Source organism: Dreissena polymorpha, chromosome 11 (genome assembly GCF_020536995.1).
Source record: "Dreissena polymorpha isolate Duluth1 chromosome 11, UMN_Dpol_1.0, whole genome shotgun sequence".
Lineage (NCBI taxonomy): Eukaryota > Metazoa > Mollusca > Bivalvia > Myida > Dreissenidae > Dreissena > Dreissena polymorpha.
Genome location: NC_068365.1, coordinates 62,616,778 through 62,637,647, shown reverse-complemented (window position 1 = coordinate 62,637,647; position 20,870 = coordinate 62,616,778). Strand labels below are relative to the sequence as shown.

Sequence of the window (20,870 nt, the reverse complement as noted above, 5' to 3'; positions counted from 1 at the left end):
CCTGTGTTAAAATCAGCATAGAAACATCCGTCCAGGATTCCTTAATAACATGCGCTTTTGATAAAATTATCAGGGCTACATATACGTATGTCTTAGTGTCACCATAGAGAAGCTTCCAGTGCAGTGCTCCAGCTCTAAAATTTGCCCACTTAAAAAGCGCCCCTCTATTTTTCTGTCAAATGCCCTATTAATCTCTAAATTTCTGTTTTCAGGCCGTATAAATCGCCAGAAACATCGACATGTATACACAGATAACACCCTAACATGACTGCCTGGGGTGTATTAAGTCAACACATTGTGAACAAACAAGCCCCAAGGCCATGGTTCGTATCAGATCACTATTTAGCCTTTTGTTGCAGACGATAGTAACATTTTGTGAAAGATTATCTCTGAGGTCACGCTTGGTTAGGCACAATCACACTCGAATGAAATCAAACTCAGCACTATTGATTTTTTTAAACTTCTGAATTCTTTGGCTATATTTTTTTGTTTGCAAAAATAGTGTTTTTTAATTCAAATTACCTATTAACATTTGAAAATTAATCATCATTTCTTTGAAGCGAATATGCGTTTAATTTTTAGTCCGAAATTACGGCATGGAAAACATATTTGTGTTTGGATTTTAATTCTGAACTTTAAAAACACTGTCCTCAATCATGATGAATTTTAACATGAATAGTGGCAGACAGTTGTTATTTCAAGAAATAGAGAAATTGTTTGGAAGGAGGATTTATCACTCTGCAAGTAAAATGTAATGTTGATATTGTCATATATTTTCACGACCTAACAAAACTGTCAACGTTGTTTACATTAGTTGAAATAACTTGTTGTGAAATAAATAAATCCTATTATTAACAATAACAATGTTTCATTTAAATCTCCAGACTGGATGCTACTTCATGGTGACATTGATCATTGTTTAGACTTTAAATTTGTCAATATAGAGTTTTGTTTTAATTAATATTATTATTGTGGACAAACATTGGCTCAAAGTTATTTAAAGCAATGAATTTAAGTAGTGACAGTCACAACTTTTTTTTGACCCAGTGAAACCGCTGAATTAATTTCATGTTTTTTTCATGTCATTTTCTTCTTAAAGGCCACTGATGCTGAAACTGGAACCTGAAAGATTAACATGCAGTTCAATGATGATAGGTGATAAAAAAACATTCCCCACCCCCCCCACACACACACCGGAAAGAAATATGATATCTACATATCTCTAATGCGTGAAGTTTTCCTTAGCGCTAATGTAGATAGTAATATATTTATTGTAATTTCATTACACAAAATGAGGAACAGCATACAATTGGTGAAGTCATCCAATGCACTAATGTTTACAATTAATAAGTATATAGTATAACCAAAGTATATACTTAAGTATATTTATAACCAAATGCCCTATTTTCCAAAATTACACGTGAAATGTGCCCTTTTTGGGGAAGCTCCCCTCTATTTTGAAAAGCTGGCTCGAGCACTGCAGTGGGATTATAATTTTTTATCATTTTTGCTAAGCTTTTAACAGCAGTGCCCCAGATAAGCTGCGTATCTGCGTCTTTCACCCTATTAAAATGTCTAAAAACGCAAAGAAATTCAATAACATGCGTATTGAAAACGCAACCATTTTGATTTGTACGCAAATTTGTCAAATTCGATGCGTACAACACAATAGCTTCAATCGAAAATGCTTTGCTCATTTTCGGTATTTTCTCTTTGAAATTATTATCGTCACGCGTCTTTATTAAGCAAGCGCCTGGATGACGGAGCATGAAACAGTCAAGCTTTATTCAAACTCTCTGCGTTCTAGATTTTATAGTTAAATAAAGCGTCTAATCAAATTACTTTCCTCGACATACATGCGTTTTCAATCTGACTTTATCCGTCGCTCATTGTGCATGTATTTATAAAGCGCCTTTACTTTCAGTTTTTATAACGATGCGAAAAAAAAAATTTAAGACGTCCGCTATTGTTGCACATAAATATCAGTCGATCGCAAACTGTTTCGAACCAAGAAAGCAAGAGCCAAATGATCATTCGTGTTATAGATTTTTTTTGTTTTAAGTTTATATTAAGGACAGTTTCAATGATTAAAGATGTTATAAAACATCAGTTTATTAAAGTTAATTATGATAGTTTTAAGTTTTATTGAATCAAAACAAGTGAGCATCTTCCACAGAAGTAAAACATCAATGATATAAATGTACATGTATGCATTTTTATTAATCATTTCACCCTATTTCAAGAATGAAATCACCCTATTTTTCAAAATCAATGGGTGAAAACACTATTTCTCAAATAATTATCTAGGGCACTGTAACAGTTTTAAAAAATACAGTTGATCTTGTGAATTTCTGTATTATTATTTGTGTACTTGAATGATAAAACAGGCAAACATTATCTTTATTGTAAATTGTAATGTCGAAACACAATTGTAAAATAAAAAAAAAAGGATTTGTATAATATACATTGTACTATTTTATTGTTCAAAACAACAATTCGTAATACTATGGAGTTTGCAATAATGTATTAATGATGGTAATTTGTAAAAAACAATAACCAATACACTTTAACAATTAGAAAATTTAGGAAACAAAATTAAGTGGAATATCCGGTTCGAAACATAATGAGTACAAATCGATAAAAACAAAAAACATTAAAACCTCTCAGCCATTCGGCAACTTGATCTGGCGTCCAGTTTTCGAAATAAATATTACCAGCCATTTTTTGCTCTTCAATTTTCATTGTGCACACGTTTTTAATCTAAAGTACACAAAACTTCCTCAATTTCAATGAAACTGTCATCCCAAATTAATTTACCAAAATTTTCATGTGTTGTAAAAATCACAAAGTAAAATTCACGGCCTGCAATCTCTGGCTCATGTTACCTTGTTGTTATTACAGCGCCACATATTGCACAACTCGTGCATTGAAATGCGCTGCACATCATCCACTTGAGCATCGCTTTGGGAAAACGGGGTTTAATGCATGTGAATAAAGTGTGGTCCCAGATTAGCATATGCAGTCCCCAACGGCTCATCAGGGACGACACTTTCCGCCTAAACTGGATTTTCGCTTAAAAGGGACTGTTCTGTTCTGTTCTGTTTAATCTTCACCGCCAGAAATGACGAACCCCAGCAGTTGCTGGGAGTATATATCCAATATGAATATCACACCTTCACCCAGAGTATTTACTATTTATGCAGCTTGTCCATGACATAAGACATCACGATGTACGTATAAACACACAACATTTACAACACAACAGTTACTATAGCGGCGTAGAGAAAAAAATAATTAAAATAATTAAGATAAAATCAAATGTCTAGACTCCGCGTTATTAGCCAAGAAGTCTATGGTTTCTGGACAGTTGTTTATAGAGTTTATATCTTTCAGTGTGTAGAAAGAAGAACAGTCTTCTCACATGAAATTCCAGTGCACCCTGTTTCTCTCTAAATCGGGTTTGATTTTGGACAATAGTTGACCAGTCGATAAGAGCCTGGGCCAATAGTGTAGGGGAGTATATGTTTGTGTTTGCACCAATAGAGTTCAGAATATTCTATATTTCACACATAACTGGGTATCTCACATGTTTTAACGCAGAACACTGTAGCAGAAAGTGTTGTACTGTTTCGTCAGCCTCTTTACAGTTCGGACACACTGGATCAATGGCGTATTGGTTAAAACGGCTACTGTTCACTTGTATGTGCCAGTAAGTAGCCTAAGCCTCACTGGTAGTCTGGTAACTTCAAGTGCAGAAAGACATCCAACTTGTAGCACAGGGTGAAGCTTGCCAGGGGTGTATTCAGTGTTCATGAATTTGAGGGTGGTATAGGTGGAGGCTATTTTGTCAATATATTGTTTCCAGTAACTGACTATTGTTCTATGAATTTTCGATCTCCACTGGGACTTGTTAAGGGGCTTTTCTAGATACTCATCAGCCTCTCCTAGTTCATACTTCGCAAGCAGATGTCGCACACAGTTAATCCAGGATGCTTTTTTTCCTGATTTCACAGAGAGCTGTCTCAGAAGAATTTGCCGTTCAGTACTTGTGTCACTTTGACCACATATGTTATTTAAAAAGGACTTTGTTCCAACAAAAAATATAAAAAATGTCATTGGGACCCCGTTTTCCTAGATCGAACTCTTTTGTTTGTGACAAGTTTAAATGCAGATGTGTTATTAATATTAAACAAATAGCAAACGCCTGTGACTCATGTCAAAATAAAGATCTATAAATATATTGCTAAATCCGGGTTTACGGGCAAATGGATGAGCAGGACTCGTATGTCCTGCTTGAAGGGCAAATAGCTGAACAGGACTTGCTTTGTCTGTGTTTACGGGCCAATAAATGAGCAGAACGTGCGATGTCCAGGTTTATGGGCAAGTAGATGAGCAGGACTTGTGAGGTGTCGCATACTTTATGAATATTTCTTGTTCGCAATTATGCATGCCCTGTGTTTACGTCAGAGATTCATTAATTTGTTGACAGTTGATGTGAGCTTGTAAATGGGTTCAGTCCGTTTACATTATAAGATCATGACAAGATTACATGGTTAATTGAGGTTTGTTTTCGTGTCGGTGCAATTAACAAATAATAAATACGCCCGTATATGCACTTCAACAAATTGGTTTGATCCATCAAGTTGACATGTTTATGTAACGATACATGTATATAAGCAATGCTTTTTTGAACACTAAAAACAATAAGGATGCAACACATAAGAGGGACGCTAGAGGTTTATCTTCAGGGACCCCTTAGGGGTGGGGTTCTGTCTGGATGGATTTGGACGGATTTTGTCATGTCTTGGAAACGTTGTTAGTTACTTGAAGAATTTCATGGACTTGGAAATATTGCTTTAACAACTAATTTAAAGAATTATATTGAATTGGAAATTTTATATTAACAACTGAATAAGGAGCAAAGAACTATTCGTCGAGTTTATTTGTATATGTGTCACTACGGAACAGAGGTACAGGTTTACGGGCCAATAGATTAACAGCACATGCTATGTCCGGGTTTACGGGCCAATAGGTGAACAGCACATGCTATGTCCGGGTTTACGGGCCAATAGATGAACAGCACATGCTATGTCCGGGTTTACGGGCCAATAGATGAACAGGACTTGCGATGTCCAGGTTTATGGGCAAACAGATGAACAGCACTTGTTATGTCCGGTTATGGGCCAATATATGAACAGGACTTGCTATGCCTGGGTTCACGGGCCAATGGATGAGCAGGTGTTGCGATGTCCAGGTTTACGGGCAAACAGATAAACATGACATGCTATATCCAGGTTTACGGGCACTAAGATGAGCAGGACTTGTGATGCCCATGTTTACGGGCATAAGATTAACAGCCGTTGCTATATCCCGGCCAATAGATTAGCAGGACTTGCTATATCCGGGTTAGATGAGCAGGGATTGCTTTGTCAAGGTTTACGGGCCAATAGATGAACAGGACTTGCGATGTGCGGGTTAACGGACAAAAATACTTTAAAAAGCAGAGTTATCACAATTTCTTCTTTTAAATATCTTTTATAAGCTTCTTGCTAGATTAAATTAAAACTTGTTGGCGATTATATACACACATAGCGGAATGAGTCACAACAATAGTCCTTATACACCATCTTTTAATAACACCATCTTTTACTAGCACCCTTTATTATTTAAAAATTTCTACTTCGTTTTTTAGAAATGCTTATATAGGTTTCAATAAAGCTTTATTTAAAGTTTAGCAATTAATGATTCTGTAAGTAGTTTTGTACAAAGTTTTGCGTTACAAGCATTTAGCGAGGGATATCAATTCAACGACTTTGCTTGTTTGTCGGTGTTAACGCTACAATATATTCAATATTCAAAGAATTTAAAAAAAAGCACGTACAATGTATTGTAGTTAACATTTGAAATCCGGACCAACCATTGTCAAAATCAGCTGAACACAAACTATCTACGAACAGTTAACAGATAATAATCCACTTAAAGATCAAAATGTGCAGCACAAATAGCTTATTTCAACTAAATGCGACGATGCAATCGCATGCGAAGGTTATAATTGGATCAATATCTGAAACCAAAAGAAGTTTCCAAGGTCAGTTAACAGTTTTCTGAAATTTAAATGAGCATACAGGGAATGAATTTATTGCTTGACGAATTGGTATAAATACTGAACAAGTCTAAGCCTTGCCAAGCTGCAAAAGTATCGCTATTATTAAGGAGTTGATTGAACGAAAAGTAGCACATTATCATTCTTTAAAAGGTAAGTATATTTACTTTTGTGGTTCTCATTATTTTTTTAATCAAATTAAAAAAAAAAAATGGGTACACACGCTTTGTTGTTGATGATTCTACACGCTTGTAATCAAAACATAGAAAACGTAGGAAAAAAGTGGGAGGTTAAAAGGGCGAAGTTACTCTGTGAATTAATTTGATTACAGGCAAGTGTATTGATTAATGCTTCCAAATGATATGTATAAATTGTTTGAACAATCGAAAAGCATAAATGTGCAACTGTTTTTTAGATATACATCGCCATTATTTTATTAAACAATTAGTTTGCTGCATAAAAGGTGTTCAATATTTAATTTTTGTTGTTTGTTACGTATAACATCTGCTGCAGTTTGTAGATGTTTTTTTTCTGCCAATTCTTTGCATGCAAATAACAGGAATGCACGTATCTTCTTGTCTACTGTAGAAAAAAATGAAGAAAAAATAAACATTTTCTTATACTTACTAAAGCAAAGCGTTGAATACATTGTACTTGTTACTATGAAGTTGTTTTCATGGCCTAGAGATCATCTAGATAAAACTAGTAACCAAGTTTGGTGAAGATCGGATGAAAACTACTTGAAATAGAGAGCGGGCACCATGCTGAATGTTTAAAACGCACTAAGTGACCCCCTGATCTAGTTTTTGACCCCGTGACCTAGTTTTTGGCCCGGCATGGCCCATGTTCGCACTTGGCATAGACATTATCTAGATAAAACGTGTGAACAAATTTGGTGAAGATCGGATGAAAAGTACTTGAATTAGAGAGCGGACACCATGCTGACTGTTTAAAGCGCACTAAGTGACCCTGTGACCTAGTTTTTGGCTCAGCATGGCCCATGTTCGAACTTGGCCTAGAGATCATCTAGATAAAACTTGTGACCAAGTTTGGTGAAGATCGGATGAAAACTACTTGAATAAGCGAGCGGGCACCATGCTGAATGTTTAAAAAGGCACTAAGTGACCCCGTGACCTAGTTTTTTGGCCCGGCATGACCCATGTTCGAACTTGGCCTAGACATTATCTAGATACAACACGATAAGTGTGACGGACGGACGGACGGACACACTAACCGACCGACCGACAGGGGCATAAAAATGCAGCTGCCAATCTTAATCTTCGCCCCCTTCACATCTTCGACATCCGTGAATATATAACAAAGTAAACTATTTAAATAGTTATGGTGGGTGATATAGGCATATTGTTCGCTTCACTTTAAAGGGATCTTTTCACGGTTTGGTAAATTGACGAAATTGAAAAAAGTTGTTTCAGATTCGCAAATTTTCGGTTTAGTTATGATATTTGTGAGGAAACAGTATTACTGAACATTTGCCATGGTCTAATATAGCCATTATATGCATCTTTTGACGATTTAAAAACCTAAAAATTTTAAAGCGTTGCAACGCGAAACGATTGAATAATTTGGAGAGTTCTGTTGTTGTCGTTTAAATTTGTGAAACTACGAAGATTGCTTATATAACGTAAAAAATACGCATTTTATGTATGCTTGGCAGGATAGCTCAGGTGGTTAATGCGTTTTGACTTCAGGATTCCGGGGGTCACTGGTTCGAGCCCTGCTGCGAGCTACTTTTTTTCCCTTTTTAAAATGTTATTTTTGATTTTTTACTGGAGCTTTTAAAATTTAATATTTACATTTATCAATATAAAGAATTTAATGACAAACTTCAAAACATGCCAAAATCTGTGAAAAGGCCCTTTTAAGGTTTTCGCAGTGACGTGTAGATGTATAATTAATGTTATTTTTTTTTTTATAAATGATTAACTATTCAGTTTCATGGCTAAAAAAATAATTATTATTTGGCAGCGTTGAGATAAATAAAACAATTTTGAATCCCCGCCCTTTTCATTTTGATTTGATATTTGTTGTCAAACGCAGATAATAAACAAGAAATATCTTTAAAAAAGATATACAGCTTTGATTGTGGTTGGAGTTTAGGAAAGGTAACGAGTTCAATGAATGAGATAAATTAAGGATAGCGAATGTCTTTTTCTGTGTAGTTCTTAGCTTCATCACACGCAGTACGGGATGTTACGCGGTGTTTTTGCGGCTTATTTTACATTATTACATATTGCTGGTCATAAACCTATAGATACAAAACAGAAAACCAAAAGAATAATGGAAGTTAAATTAAAACATATGAGTCAACCGGCCACACGCGAAGTATCCGTACATATTTTAAATATTTATACGCGCGTTCTTCGAACAAACCTGTTTTAGTGGTTTGTCACGCATTGGTATTTGATTCGAGTATTAGTAGTATCGAGAATCATCGCGCTCATGCTTAATACATTAGTCAATATGGTGGAATAATTCTTGTTAGATTAATTAAAAATAATATTTATCATGGTATTGTTGAAAACACATTAAGAATCTATTACTTATATCAAACAGTGTCTAATTAAGAGTGTGTTTTATTTGAAAAAATAATTGATATGTTCCATATTGAAAAGCTTTGTTGTCCGTATATATTAGCTTAAACACGGTTTGGTTCGAAATAGACTGTTATAACTGACGCAAATTCAATGTTTGTGTGTGTGTACTGTTTACACATAACGTGATCATATTTAATACCATTGATAAAAAACTAATAGGGTACCTTTTTTATAAATTTTTCATCTAACTTAACATTACTGTCTGGGGTTATGAAGTATTTTATAGTGTACATTTGTATAACCATCAAATCTGTGAACAAAAAGTCGTCTTCAAAGCGGTCGATTTTTTGTAACTTTCTTCGAATTTGTGTGCCTTTTAAAAGTATGTGTGTGTTAAATTATGTTAAAGCGCAGAACCATCTCCGAAATTTGCTGGAAACACTTTTATTGTCTACTCAATGTGTTTAGATTAAAAGTCACATGGGGTAAGGCAATCTTAACGAACAATCTCATCGGTCGATAAGCCACAACAATGATTACCACTTTTATTTAAAGGGAGCGTCGTACGCTATAATTATTATCTGGTATCCAACCCGATCGTGTAATAAAAAAGCTTCTTTTATTAAATCATTCTACGAAAAACGCATGGCAAATACATTACAGAGCATTAGAGATTGATGGGTGAATCAAACCAACTATACCTTCTTCAACACAGAAAGAATACGTCGTGTATTATATGTTTTAAGTTTTCGCTCACAATAGGAACTGACTTAAATGTATCATCTACAAGGATCATATACTTAAATATACTAAAACTTGCGTTTTTGACATTACACAATCATAAATCGTACATAGAATGACAGTTTCATTGGTATGATTAATTACCACGTGAGTCATCATTAAATTACATGTACCTGTGTTCGTAAATTACATTTCTCCAGTATAATCCGTTTTATATCAATACAATTGAATTTAAATGACACAGCTAAAACAAAACAATACTTTATCCACTTATCCACTTAACAACCATTAATATGCCTACTGACATTTAATAACCCCTTGAAAAAAATGGTGTTGTTTTCCGATCTGGGAGTAAAATGATAAAATAGTAGCATTATTTGACAGCTCAGTGGAATAACTTAATTTCCCGGTCGGGAAATCCCCCCCCCCCCCTCCTCCCCCACTGGTTACACAAGAGCATAAACTTACACAATATCTAAAATGCATTTCTTTAAAAAAAAATAAAGAAAATAATGCGTTTGTAATTAACTTTGCAGCATGACGGATTTAAGTGCATGGGTAAAAATGGAGTTCGGATGTCCTGTGAATGGTTGCCCTCATAAGTATGTTAATCGTTCCTTGATTGTGTTTTCTTAAAGTGTTTAGATAAACAAATCCTATTTGAAAAAACAAAATAAATAAAACCAGAGATGAAAGTATGCTCTATTATTTAAAAATAATTGGTATGAATTGTAAATATTGTAAAGTCGAAATGTTCTCATTCTCTCGGAAATCTCCGTATAACATGTAAGTTACATTTTGATTTAATCTTATATATTTATCAAGTGTTTTTAAATAAATTTCATTGAATATAGGCATAAGTTTATGGTGAATTTCATTTTGTTTTTAAAAGAGAAGTGATACAGTGGCAGTGTCCTCAACACAATTCACCCTTTTACATGAACGCGATGTGTCAGCAGAAGTGCGAGGCTGGTGGTCACACAGGTATGATATCATTTTGCGATCGTCTATAGTGGAACATATTGGTGTATTGCTTTACCGTGACAGACAGCAATATAATGCATTTAAAACTTTATTACAGGCAGCATTGTGGACGCTACTTGGGCTTGTAAACATAGCTTTCACAACGGCCAAAATCAGAAAGCCGATCCTGAGGGTTTTGCGCTTGCCCTTTCAAGGAGTACGGAACTCTCTTCTAAAGTTGGTGCTCATTGGGTTAACACCCTGGTTTGTGAGTTTGGCCAGCAGTACGCCAAAATCAAAGCCTCGTGTGTAATCATGTAATATAACATAAATCTATTATATATTAAGTCAAATAAACGTTATATATTATTGTTGCTTTTGTTGTTGACACTTAAAGTCTTGTTGATGTTGTTGATTACATAAAATGTATATGAACTGTCCATGCAATTAACGTTTAAACCAGGCTGTTAACGAACTCAGATATGTGATTGAAAATATCCTAAACTTTAGTTTGCATTTAACAATTTTAATAAAAAGTTTGATATCTCAGGCTTGCATAGGGACCTATATTGGGATTCTTGTTGGGACTAGGTGAGTCAAGTACAAGGTCATTGATACTTAAAGAAAACGGTTTCCGCTCAATTACTTGAGTTTGGATGGAGATATTTCACTGAAATATGTGTGAAGCTAACATCAACACATAGATTAAGATTGCATTTGGAGCTAGTCAAGTGAATGTCACAATTGATAAAAACCGAAAAAACAGCAAACACGTGGTTTTCGGACAATAACTTCAATTTGTATTAGACAATGTTGATAAATCTTTTGATAAAGCTGGCTTGTTCAGAGATATAGCTTGTGATTGTATTTAGAGATAGTTCAATCAAGGTCAATGCAAGTCTTACCAAATATAGAAAAATGATTTCCGGTAGATAACTTGAGTGTGGATGGGAGTACTGCACTGATAGTTTGTGTGTGTATAGCTTATATGCAGACATACCTTGAAATTGTATGTAGGGCCAGAACCTTGAAATTGTATGTAGGGCCAGTCGAATAGTGGTCAAGGTCAATGTGACTTAAATAGAAAAGTTGTGTCTGCTTAATGACTTAAGTTTATGTGGGTGTATTGTTGGTAGGTTATATGCAGACCTAATATGGATGGATTTATTTCCCTGATATTTTGTGTGTAATATAACATACATGCAAATATAGGTTGTCATTGCACAATAATTTATATAAAATTAATAGCAAAATTGTTGAAAGCCTGGTTTTGTGACGTTGCCATTTTTTAATGTAAAAAATTCATATGTATATGTTGCATTTAACGTGCATTTTTATTTAATGCTTTTAATAAGATAATTGCATCGTGATAACATTGTTGTGATGTTTAAACTCTATTTTCTTATTTTAGGTCATAACTTAAGTATTTGCAATCATTATAAAGTTGTATTTAACAATTGTTTTAAAAGTTTTCATAAATATCATTATTATAATAAAGTTTTTAATGCAATTATTCTCGAAGTGACGTATAATATTGATGGAATTATTGGGAAATATAAACAAAGCATAATAGAATGAAGTCAAAAAACCAATGCACAAACATTGAAACACAAAACAAATGCGCTAGACAAGACATGTAAAAACCCAACAAACACATAATTAAATAAAACCGTGGCCAACGTCTGCCTTGGACTCTACACTGGTTTTTACAAAGGTTATTTACAAAAATATAAACAAAACATTGTTATCCCCCGCCATAGGCTGAAGAATATGGTTTTGGCGTCCGTTCTTCCTTTCGTCCGTCCGTTCTTCCGTACGGCCGTCCATTCTGAACACGTTTAGCAGTGCAGTAACCAAGACCCATGTCCCTATGACGAAGGCCATAAACATTTCGTTGTACAGCCCTGGAACACTCGTATGTCCGGAGACACATCTCGGAATTGCCTCAGCGGATTTAATTGAAACTTGGAATGAGTGTATAATAATTATATGGATTAGAGAATCATCACCACCACCACCACTACCACCATCAATCACCACCATCAATCACCACCACCACCACCATCATCATCATCATCATCATCATCTTCTTTATCATCATCATCATCACCATCGTCATCATCACCATCAACAACAACAACAGTTTTGGCGATTTCCCGGACTTCGGGCGAAAGGTTTTATACCTTTGTTTTTCAAAAAATCAATAAATGATTGTTATGTACTGTGATGTTCGCTTTACGTATTTTCTGACTGACATGCGTTTTATCCTAACATGCAAACGACTGACACAATATTTTTTTTTTCGTTTTTGTTTGGGTTTGTTTCTGTAGTGCAGTTTACAAGGCCCCGTAGTGCAGTCTGAAGCCTGGAAACACAATTTTTACACTTAATTACTCACAATTTCTGCGAAAAAACGTAAACCTAAGTTAACCAGAAGGTCAAAATTTATTTCCCAAGTTATAAACTTAACTAATAATCCAGAAATAATAATTCTATAAAATTTGATTGTCGACAGTTTTTGCAGTACGATCATATTTCTAGAAGGGACATGTTAGCCTTGGTTACCATGCAAACGACTCACCTTTGAAAAAAATCCATTACATGTTTTTGATTCCAAAACTAGAATAGACCGAATTAGCATAGACAAAATATATAAAATAGCAGAAAAAAACACGAATTCAAAGGTTTGTCTCGATCTCGGGATTTCTGGGGGAAGAATAATACACGAATTATCATAATGTTGGACGAAAATCATTACAGAAAGATTAATAGATTATTGGTTTGAAATACGAGGCTCGTCATTTTTGTATTCAAATGAATGCTTAATCGAAAGTTGGATTTGTATAATGTTGCTGGTGATAATAATGAAATGTGGAGTGTAATATCATTAGATATGTCAAAAGGAGGTAAAACAGAAAATTACCAAGGTATGTTCCGTGAACACATCAGATATACCAATGCAATGCATTTTGGTATTGACTAAAATGCGAACGCACTTAAGAGTTGGACACCAAATATTGGGTCGACTCCACGATGCGGTACTACTACTCTGTTTCAAATCCTGGAGAAGCCAAACAGTTACGTTCAACTTTTATAAATGTCCTGATTATTTTCATTATTCTAAATTTAACAGATGTGTTATTACAAAAAAATATATGACTTTACAGACTTATGAGAAAATGCGAAAGAGTTCGTTTAAGCACTTACAATTTTGTTCACATTTATATATTTTTCCACAACTGTCGTTTCCGACGATTTGCAAATGTTCAAAGATTACAAGTGCCCGATATTGTTATGCTTTCGATGTTCAAATACGGGCATTGATTTTGGTAGGTTATCGTTTAATTTCGAACACCACTCGATCTAGAATATAAATCTATGTATGTTTATGAACCTCAATTTGTAGATGTTTTATTTATCTATATACAATGCGATTTCCAATCATTCTCGTTTCATTCTCTATTTTGATAATTACATTATCAGTCCGATGTGTGTAAATTGACCAGCGATGGAGCAGGGACCGATACACAGTCTCTCAATCTTAACCAATGGGAAGGTGTCATAGTTCAGAAGCGATACCATCAACTCAATTCTGTTCCCACAATAGAAATTGCAAAATTATTGACTCGCTGAATATTCAAATGAAGTCCCGAGGCCAAAGTAAACAGCAGACGTGACAATCTGTTACCCAGCATGCAATTTTCTGCTTACATCCGGCGCATCGCGCATGCTCAATACGGGGTTGTGGACATAATTGGTTTAATGTAGAAACCGGGTCAGGTGTTCGGTTCTAATCAACCGAGAACAATCTGAATTCTTAGACGCGAAAATTGCTAGTTTGGAGGAACAAGATTGTGACAAAGGTCCTTCGTGCAGAAAATAACGGGGTGTTCGCTGGCAAGAAAAACATTATTTTACTGGTTGAAAAATATTTCGACCGGATTAGATTTGTATTCACGGAGATTGCTTCCGGGCATGTGAATAGTAAATATTGTAATTCTATTTAACAGATTGCCACTTAAGAGCCTTTGACATCTCTTGGAGTTTTGCTCTGTTTGCTAAAACATGCACATGTATTTGATGGTAAAAGTATCCGGTATACCACTTGTAACATTTCTGAATGATATACCTAAGCATTGTGTCGAATTACGATCAATTAAATCATAGGTTTATTTCTTTTAAATATTTGTATTAAACATCTGTGAACGTCAATTAGAACTAACATGGGAACCCGAAGCGTCTGTTTTTAAATGTATTTACCGATTGTGACGGCCTGACGAAAATGTGCAGTCGTTATTGAAACGAGCCAAAACAGAGAATTATTATAACTGAGCCTTGATCTGGGCAAACGGATCTTAACCCTTTAACCACTTAGATAAGTATTTTGACCACTTAGATACGTATTTTGACCACTTCGATACGTATTTTGACCACTTCGATACGTATTTTTACTCATTTTTGTCCCTTAGAAAGGTATATTAAATTAAAAAACTTTCTAATTTGATTCAAGATTTAAAGGCTTCATTTTGAACCCTTGGATACTGGTGAGCAGCAAACAGCATATAACCTGATCAGACTGCGAGTAACTCGCAGGCTGTTCTAGTTTTATGCTGTTTGCACATAGCCAGTTTCCCTTCGATTAATTTATGTGCATTAATTGGCCGGATTTTCACTAAGAAGAGACTTACTTTTAACGAAAAATAAGATAAAGGCGGAAAGGGTCGTCATTGATTACCCTGTGCGGACTGGGGAGACACTCTACGCACATGATTAAAGCCTCGTTTTCCCAGAGCTAGGCTCAAATTTATCTGTAACATGATGATGACAAATGATAAGACGGTTTTACGCCACCCACGAGACCTCCGAGCACAAACAACTCGCACACTTATTGTTTTACGCGAATATTTTATTTAGTACTCCATTCAATTGAATAATAAGTGAGGAACTTATTACGATGTTAAATGTAACGTACATTCAACAGCAAATTCACTATGCTGGCGTGTTTTATTTACACATGTTGATGCTTTATTTGAAAACAGAATGCTTATATATTGTGGTCATCTTGGGTTTTGGCGGTGCGTTACTTCCTTTTGACTTGCTTTTATGAGATACTACGCCAAAATTGTTGCTTTGTTCCTTTTTTTCTCGACATATTCTTTTTTAATGCGATTGCAATGAGCTGTAGATAAGCTAGTTCTTATAGATAGTTTTCACGATATTTGGGCCTTATCTGTGAAAATGGGGTTTATTGCATGTGCGACACTTTCCGCTTTTATGATATTTTCTGTTAAAAGAAAGAATATTCGTAGCAAAAATCAAGTTTAGGCGGAAAGTGTCGTCTCTGATTATCCTGTGCGGACTGCACAGGCTAATCTGGGACGACACTTCGCACATGCATTAAACCCCCTTTTCATAGAGCAATGCTCATTTATACATATATTTATTAATTAAACTCATACCAAACAATCCTTTTAGTGGGATCTGATTAACTCGATAGCCTATGTATTCAATACTTACATTATTACACTCGTTTATAAACGTGTCAATAAACTTTTTGACTGTGCCATCTTAAATATTTACGTGCAATTTTATAATTTGTCAAGAGTAAGTTGTACCGATTATTAAGCCAAAGCGAACATCGATTGAATGTTCGTATAGATGCAGGGAAACGCATATTTGCTTATTAAGAATCATGTATGGGTTATTCACCGTGATATATACATGTAAGCATGCAGTTTTCATGTCTAATAATTGTACAAAATATCGAGTTTGTAAAAACAAACACTGTATGATATACCCACTTACACGTTCTATGTTAAATACACATATGCAAACATTTAAGAGAAGTATTTTAAGTTATAAATGAAAATAGAAAATTTAAAGATATGGAATACACTTTAAATAATCATTAAAAGGTCGAAAGATGATATCTTCATCTATAAATTAATAGCTCCGAATCGAGAAAATGTTAATTAGTATATACTTATTAGATTCTCACCTGATAAAACGATAAAATTAAATCGTAGTCGATCAAAATTTAACAACTTTAAACCGGAACAATTGTTCAATATTCTTCGTTATTATCCATTTGTGTTATCTATTGTGATTTAAATTTCCCAAGGAACAAAGGTGCGAGACGCTAATGTCAGAATGATAGCTGAAAAACATACTTCTCCAAAACAAACAAAATAACACTACATTAAATATCTGCGTATGCGTAAGAAATTATGAAATTGATGTATTTTTTCCATAATGTGCATAATATCGTTGACAAAAGAATATTTATCAGGGTATTTTCTAAAATATTGTTGCATTATATCTACATAATTTCGCAACTCGTGTAACTTTATATATTTAAATAAATGTATAATTCGTATTTAATCGTATTTGTCATATAGTTTGTGTTATATTTTTCGTTTAACTTATAATGGCAGCCAACTACTATTCATTCCTTTATCGTGCTTAATTCATTATCAAACTTTATGTTTGTGTATTTACATATCCTGTCTGTCTGTGTGTTATTTTTTTTTACATATGTTGAATACGTATAATGACTACGTCTTCCAGAATACATTCTGAAAACTATTGAAATATATTTATGTAACATGATTAGTCCAAATTTCGAAGCAAATATACGGTAATAAGTAGTGAAACACTACGAGACTTCATTTAAACGAAAAATGCCATACAATCCGAAAGTTTCTTCCCTTATTGGCCCGTGAAAACTGCATAGGCTATTATGAGACAACACGCAACTGCACTAAGCCAAGTTTTCCCAGAGCGCGACTCATTCATTAAACACGACTAGTCTAAATGTCGCGGCAAATATATAGAAATAAGTAGTACAAACAAAATCGTATACCACTATTTATAGGAAGAACCCGACACATATCTACTCATATTGACATAATATAACTTCGTGTTCAGTATAAATAAATACAATAGTTACAATAAAATGTTTTTAGTGGATGTGTTTTATTCGTATTCATTAATCTTTTACTACAGCACTACGAATGTTATTTAACGGCAAACAATTGACATACGCACGCTTTCAATGTTGATGTATATTTTCCTGTACTAAGTGCGCATATAAGACTCGTTCTGGAAAAAAAAACAAGGGGCTTACTGTATGTGGGTACAGTTTTGTCCCAGATATATAGCTTGTGCAGTCCACACATGCTAATCCGGAATGAGACTTTCCATCACTGGCCGACTGGGTTTTCATTTAGAAGAGACTTCCTCTACAGAAAAAAGTTCTTAAATGAGGAAAGTTTCGTCCCTAACTAGCCTGTGCGGACTGCGCATTCTCTTTTGGGACGACACGTAACGCACATGCATTAAGCCCAGTTTTTATAGAACAAGATTCATAGTGTAACTGGAAAAGCTTTAACCTTCTTAAATCAGAAGAAAAAGGGGAAGTTGGTACAAGCAACGTATTATTTTAAACGTTCAACAATGTAAAGGTGAAGTTTTGCATAATTTGTAAAAACGTACTCTTATGGTCGTGCTTTCATTATGGCATTTGTTATCAAAGTCCAGTTTATACATTTATTTCGAATTACTTGTTTATATTAAAAATATACAATTAAATAATATAAAGCAGTTAGTTAGTATATTTCCTGTCTAAAGATCGTATCCAGAGATAAAAATCTTTGAATAATTCTCGATCGATTAAAAAACCCGATAACTTACGAACAATTTATTACGATTGATTTTAATTATCAGAAAAATATCTTAAGTTAAGTAATTAGATTACTTTCAGATATTAACATTCGCAGAAAAAAGAAAATAAGACGACAAAAAAGTAAATGTTCAATTTAAGTGAAGAGTTTTGTGAGCGAAATGAGCGAAATAAATGTATTGCATGCACAATATTAACATAATATGTTGAGCAAAATTTTGAATGATTAAGCGTACCAATTGAATTTTGTTGAAATCTGTATTCCTTTTGTTTCGAAAACCACACTTACTCTTTCGGCGTAAATAATTAAAATGAAAACTGATCTGATGTTCTAGTTGTAAATAAAAAAGAATACTCATTCCAACATACACAATCAAACAACACTTGAAGGGGCGTCTCTGTGGCTATTTTGAGTATACGTTATAAAGCTCTAGGGATTTGGGGGAGGGGCGTTGGTATTGAAAATTAAAGACAATATATGATACCAAAAAGGAAGATTTTTCAAGTATGTTTTTTTAAATAATGTTTAGATTTTTCCGTCACCGATTCCGATGTTTATAATTATAATAATATGTTATGCATTACCCATCTAGGGCGATTATTTTTATTGCGTGTTTTTTTTTTCGACGACATAAATCAACTCTACGCAGGTTGGAATCTTTCAAAAAATAATTTCTCGCTTATATATATGAAACATAAAAATCAAGTAGTAACGCAGAAATATATTGAAAAATGCAATTTCTATCTCACGGAAATATTTGACTAGAAAGAGTTGTTTGAAATTGAACATTTTTCTTTTAAAGATTTGTTTATAATAACAAGTCAAGTAAACTAGTAAAATAAATCCCTATGATATTTTGTAACGACTTCTTGAATGCACTTTCATTTTTTGTGTCAGATGAAAGGACGAAAATAAAATTATATTAAGCCGATACAATAACAAAAATACGAGATCTCAATATTGACTGCATTTTTTGGAATTTGCATTGATTTTTGATTAATGAATAAATATGTAAAACAAATCAGGGAAGGAAATATGTAGGAGTCGTCAATAAAATAAAATTACTGCTATTCGTGCAACATTTAACTGTTTCATTTTTAACCGTTCAATAAGTTCATGATTAAAATAATTAACATAATTATACGTGAAATTTTCACATAAATGAAGTCAGATTGTTACTTACTATTCAACATATTATATCTGTAGGTCCCAATTATAAGTACGCTGTGTATTGCAAAAAATACAGACACAACAACATTTTATAACATGTGATGAAAAATAACTACAGATGTTTTGACATTTACATATGTTTGGAACAGTTGACAATTTCATTAAAAATCTTTTAATAAGCCTGATAATTACTTGATAAAGATCCAACCCGACCGACAAAATCGGACGAAAGATCCGCCCATTTTTTTCCCGCGGGCAGACGAAAAAATTAAGACGAGATCGAATGCGATAAATCGCTATCGTCATCAAATAGAAATCATTGCCTGCTCCTGATGGTGGATGATAAGCTTTTCTTAAACTGTGAAAATCACACGATTGGATCGCTGGACAAATAGGGGTGGATAAAAGGTCAACTAATCGTCTGCATCCCCATAGTCAGAGGGTGTGATCAGCCGCTTGAACATCTGTCATTTGTAAAAACAGATAAGTGTTGCGTTGAACACATTTAGAAAAGAGACGCTGAATTATCGTCTGATACACAATCTTGGGAATGCTCATTTGACGTCCGGTTGTTGGAAAAACAGTTGCTTATCTAATCGACTCGACCAGAACAGGATTTTACATTTGTGTGTGTTAAAGGTAAAAAATTAAAGGAATATTATAATAACAATAACAATAATAATAATAATAGTAATAATAATAATTATTATAATAATAATAATAATAAATATAATAACAATAATAATAATAATAATAATGATAATAATAATAATAATAATAATAATAATAACAATAATGTTGTTTATGATTACACAGACGATAAATATCACATGTAATTGAAAGTTATATAAATTCCATAATTTATTGAATGTGCCTTTCTTTTGCAGAAAAGAACAAAAGGCCAAGATGTCTCTGTCCTACAGTATCGAAAGTCTTCTGCAGTCTTCAAAATCCGACGTCAACGATTACGTTGAATCGCGAGCAGACGTTACGTCATCCGTCTGCTACTCCGACATCGACGATAACTCGGACGACGAGAAGTCCAACAGCCCTCAATCGCTCGCAAAGAAACTCGACCGACGTTTCAAATCCAACGTTCCTGAAGACGTCAGATTGCGCGTGAACCACCGGGAGCGTCAGCGCATGCACGATCTCAACTCGGCGTTGGACAGTCTCAGGAAGACGCTGCCTTATTCACACGGACCTTCAGTGAAGAAGATTTCCAAAATGGCCACCTTAGTTCTCGCTAGAAACTACATTCTCATGTTGAACAAATCACTTGAAGAAATGCGGAAACTTGTCACGGACGTAAGCATGAAAAAGTCAGCGGGTGTAAACGTGACCTCTACTTGCGGTCTGCCATCCGACAGGATCCCTACCTTAGCGACGTCACTTCCGGGAAGCCATCTACTGAGGACCTCACCGTACTTACCATACGACAAGACATCCATTCGTATGGATGATGTCACGAAGACCTCTAGTCATCAACCAGTGACGTCACATGCCAGTCCGTATCTATACACAATTCCCAGTTTCCACATACCAAACGTCGCGTGTCACGTGAGCGGTGGGGTTTCGCCCATGTGCCCGTGCAATTTCTGTCAAGTTGCGCTCGCGACGTTACCGAAGTCAGATTGGAAGCAGACGTGCCAGTAG

General features: G+C 34.5%; 3 protein-coding genes across 7 annotated transcripts in view; 2 read left to right on the top strand and 1 right to left on the bottom strand.

The window, feature by feature from the left end:
• LOC127851739 (connector enhancer of kinase suppressor of ras 2-like) overlaps nucleotides 1–2,831 on the bottom strand; it is an 87,143-nt gene extending 84,312 nt beyond the window's left edge. For 3 of the 4 annotated variants that reach the window (XM_052385602.1, XM_052385605.1, XM_052385603.1), the window contains exon 1: nucleotides 2,661–2,831. In XM_052385602.1, the coding sequence (XP_052241562.1) occupies nucleotides 2,661–2,742 (82 nt within the window). In that variant the 5' untranslated portion in view covers nucleotides 2,743–2,831. The remainder of the gene's footprint in view (nucleotides 1–2,660) is intronic. The other variant, XM_052385604.1, reaches the window with a different exon arrangement.
• A 3,154-nt stretch (nucleotides 2,832–5,985) lies between these two features.
• Nucleotides 5,986–10,731, top strand: LOC127851744 (uncharacterized). 2 transcript variants are annotated; one of them, XM_052385610.1, is made up of 4 exons: nucleotides 5,986–6,088; nucleotides 9,936–10,001; nucleotides 10,292–10,383; nucleotides 10,481–10,731. In XM_052385610.1, exons 2-4 carry the CDS (start codon nucleotides 9,937–9,939, stop codon nucleotides 10,681–10,683), a joined length of 360 nt encoding a protein of 119 aa, XP_052241570.1. In that variant the 5' UTR covers nucleotides 5,986–6,088; nucleotide 9,936; the 3' UTR covers nucleotides 10,684–10,731. The 2 variants fall into 2 exon arrangements, with proteins under 2 accessions (XP_052241570.1, XP_052241571.1); XM_052385611.1 differs by lacking the exon at nucleotides 5,986–6,088 and adding an exon at nucleotides 6,095–6,256.
• Nucleotides 10,732–20,120: 9,389 nt separating this feature from the next.
• LOC127849891 (oligodendrocyte transcription factor 2-like) lies at nucleotides 20,121–20,870 on the top strand. The gene has a single exon (XM_052382642.1). The coding sequence runs from the start codon at nucleotides 20,121–20,123 to the stop codon at nucleotides 20,868–20,870; it is 750 nt and encodes a 249-aa protein (XP_052238602.1).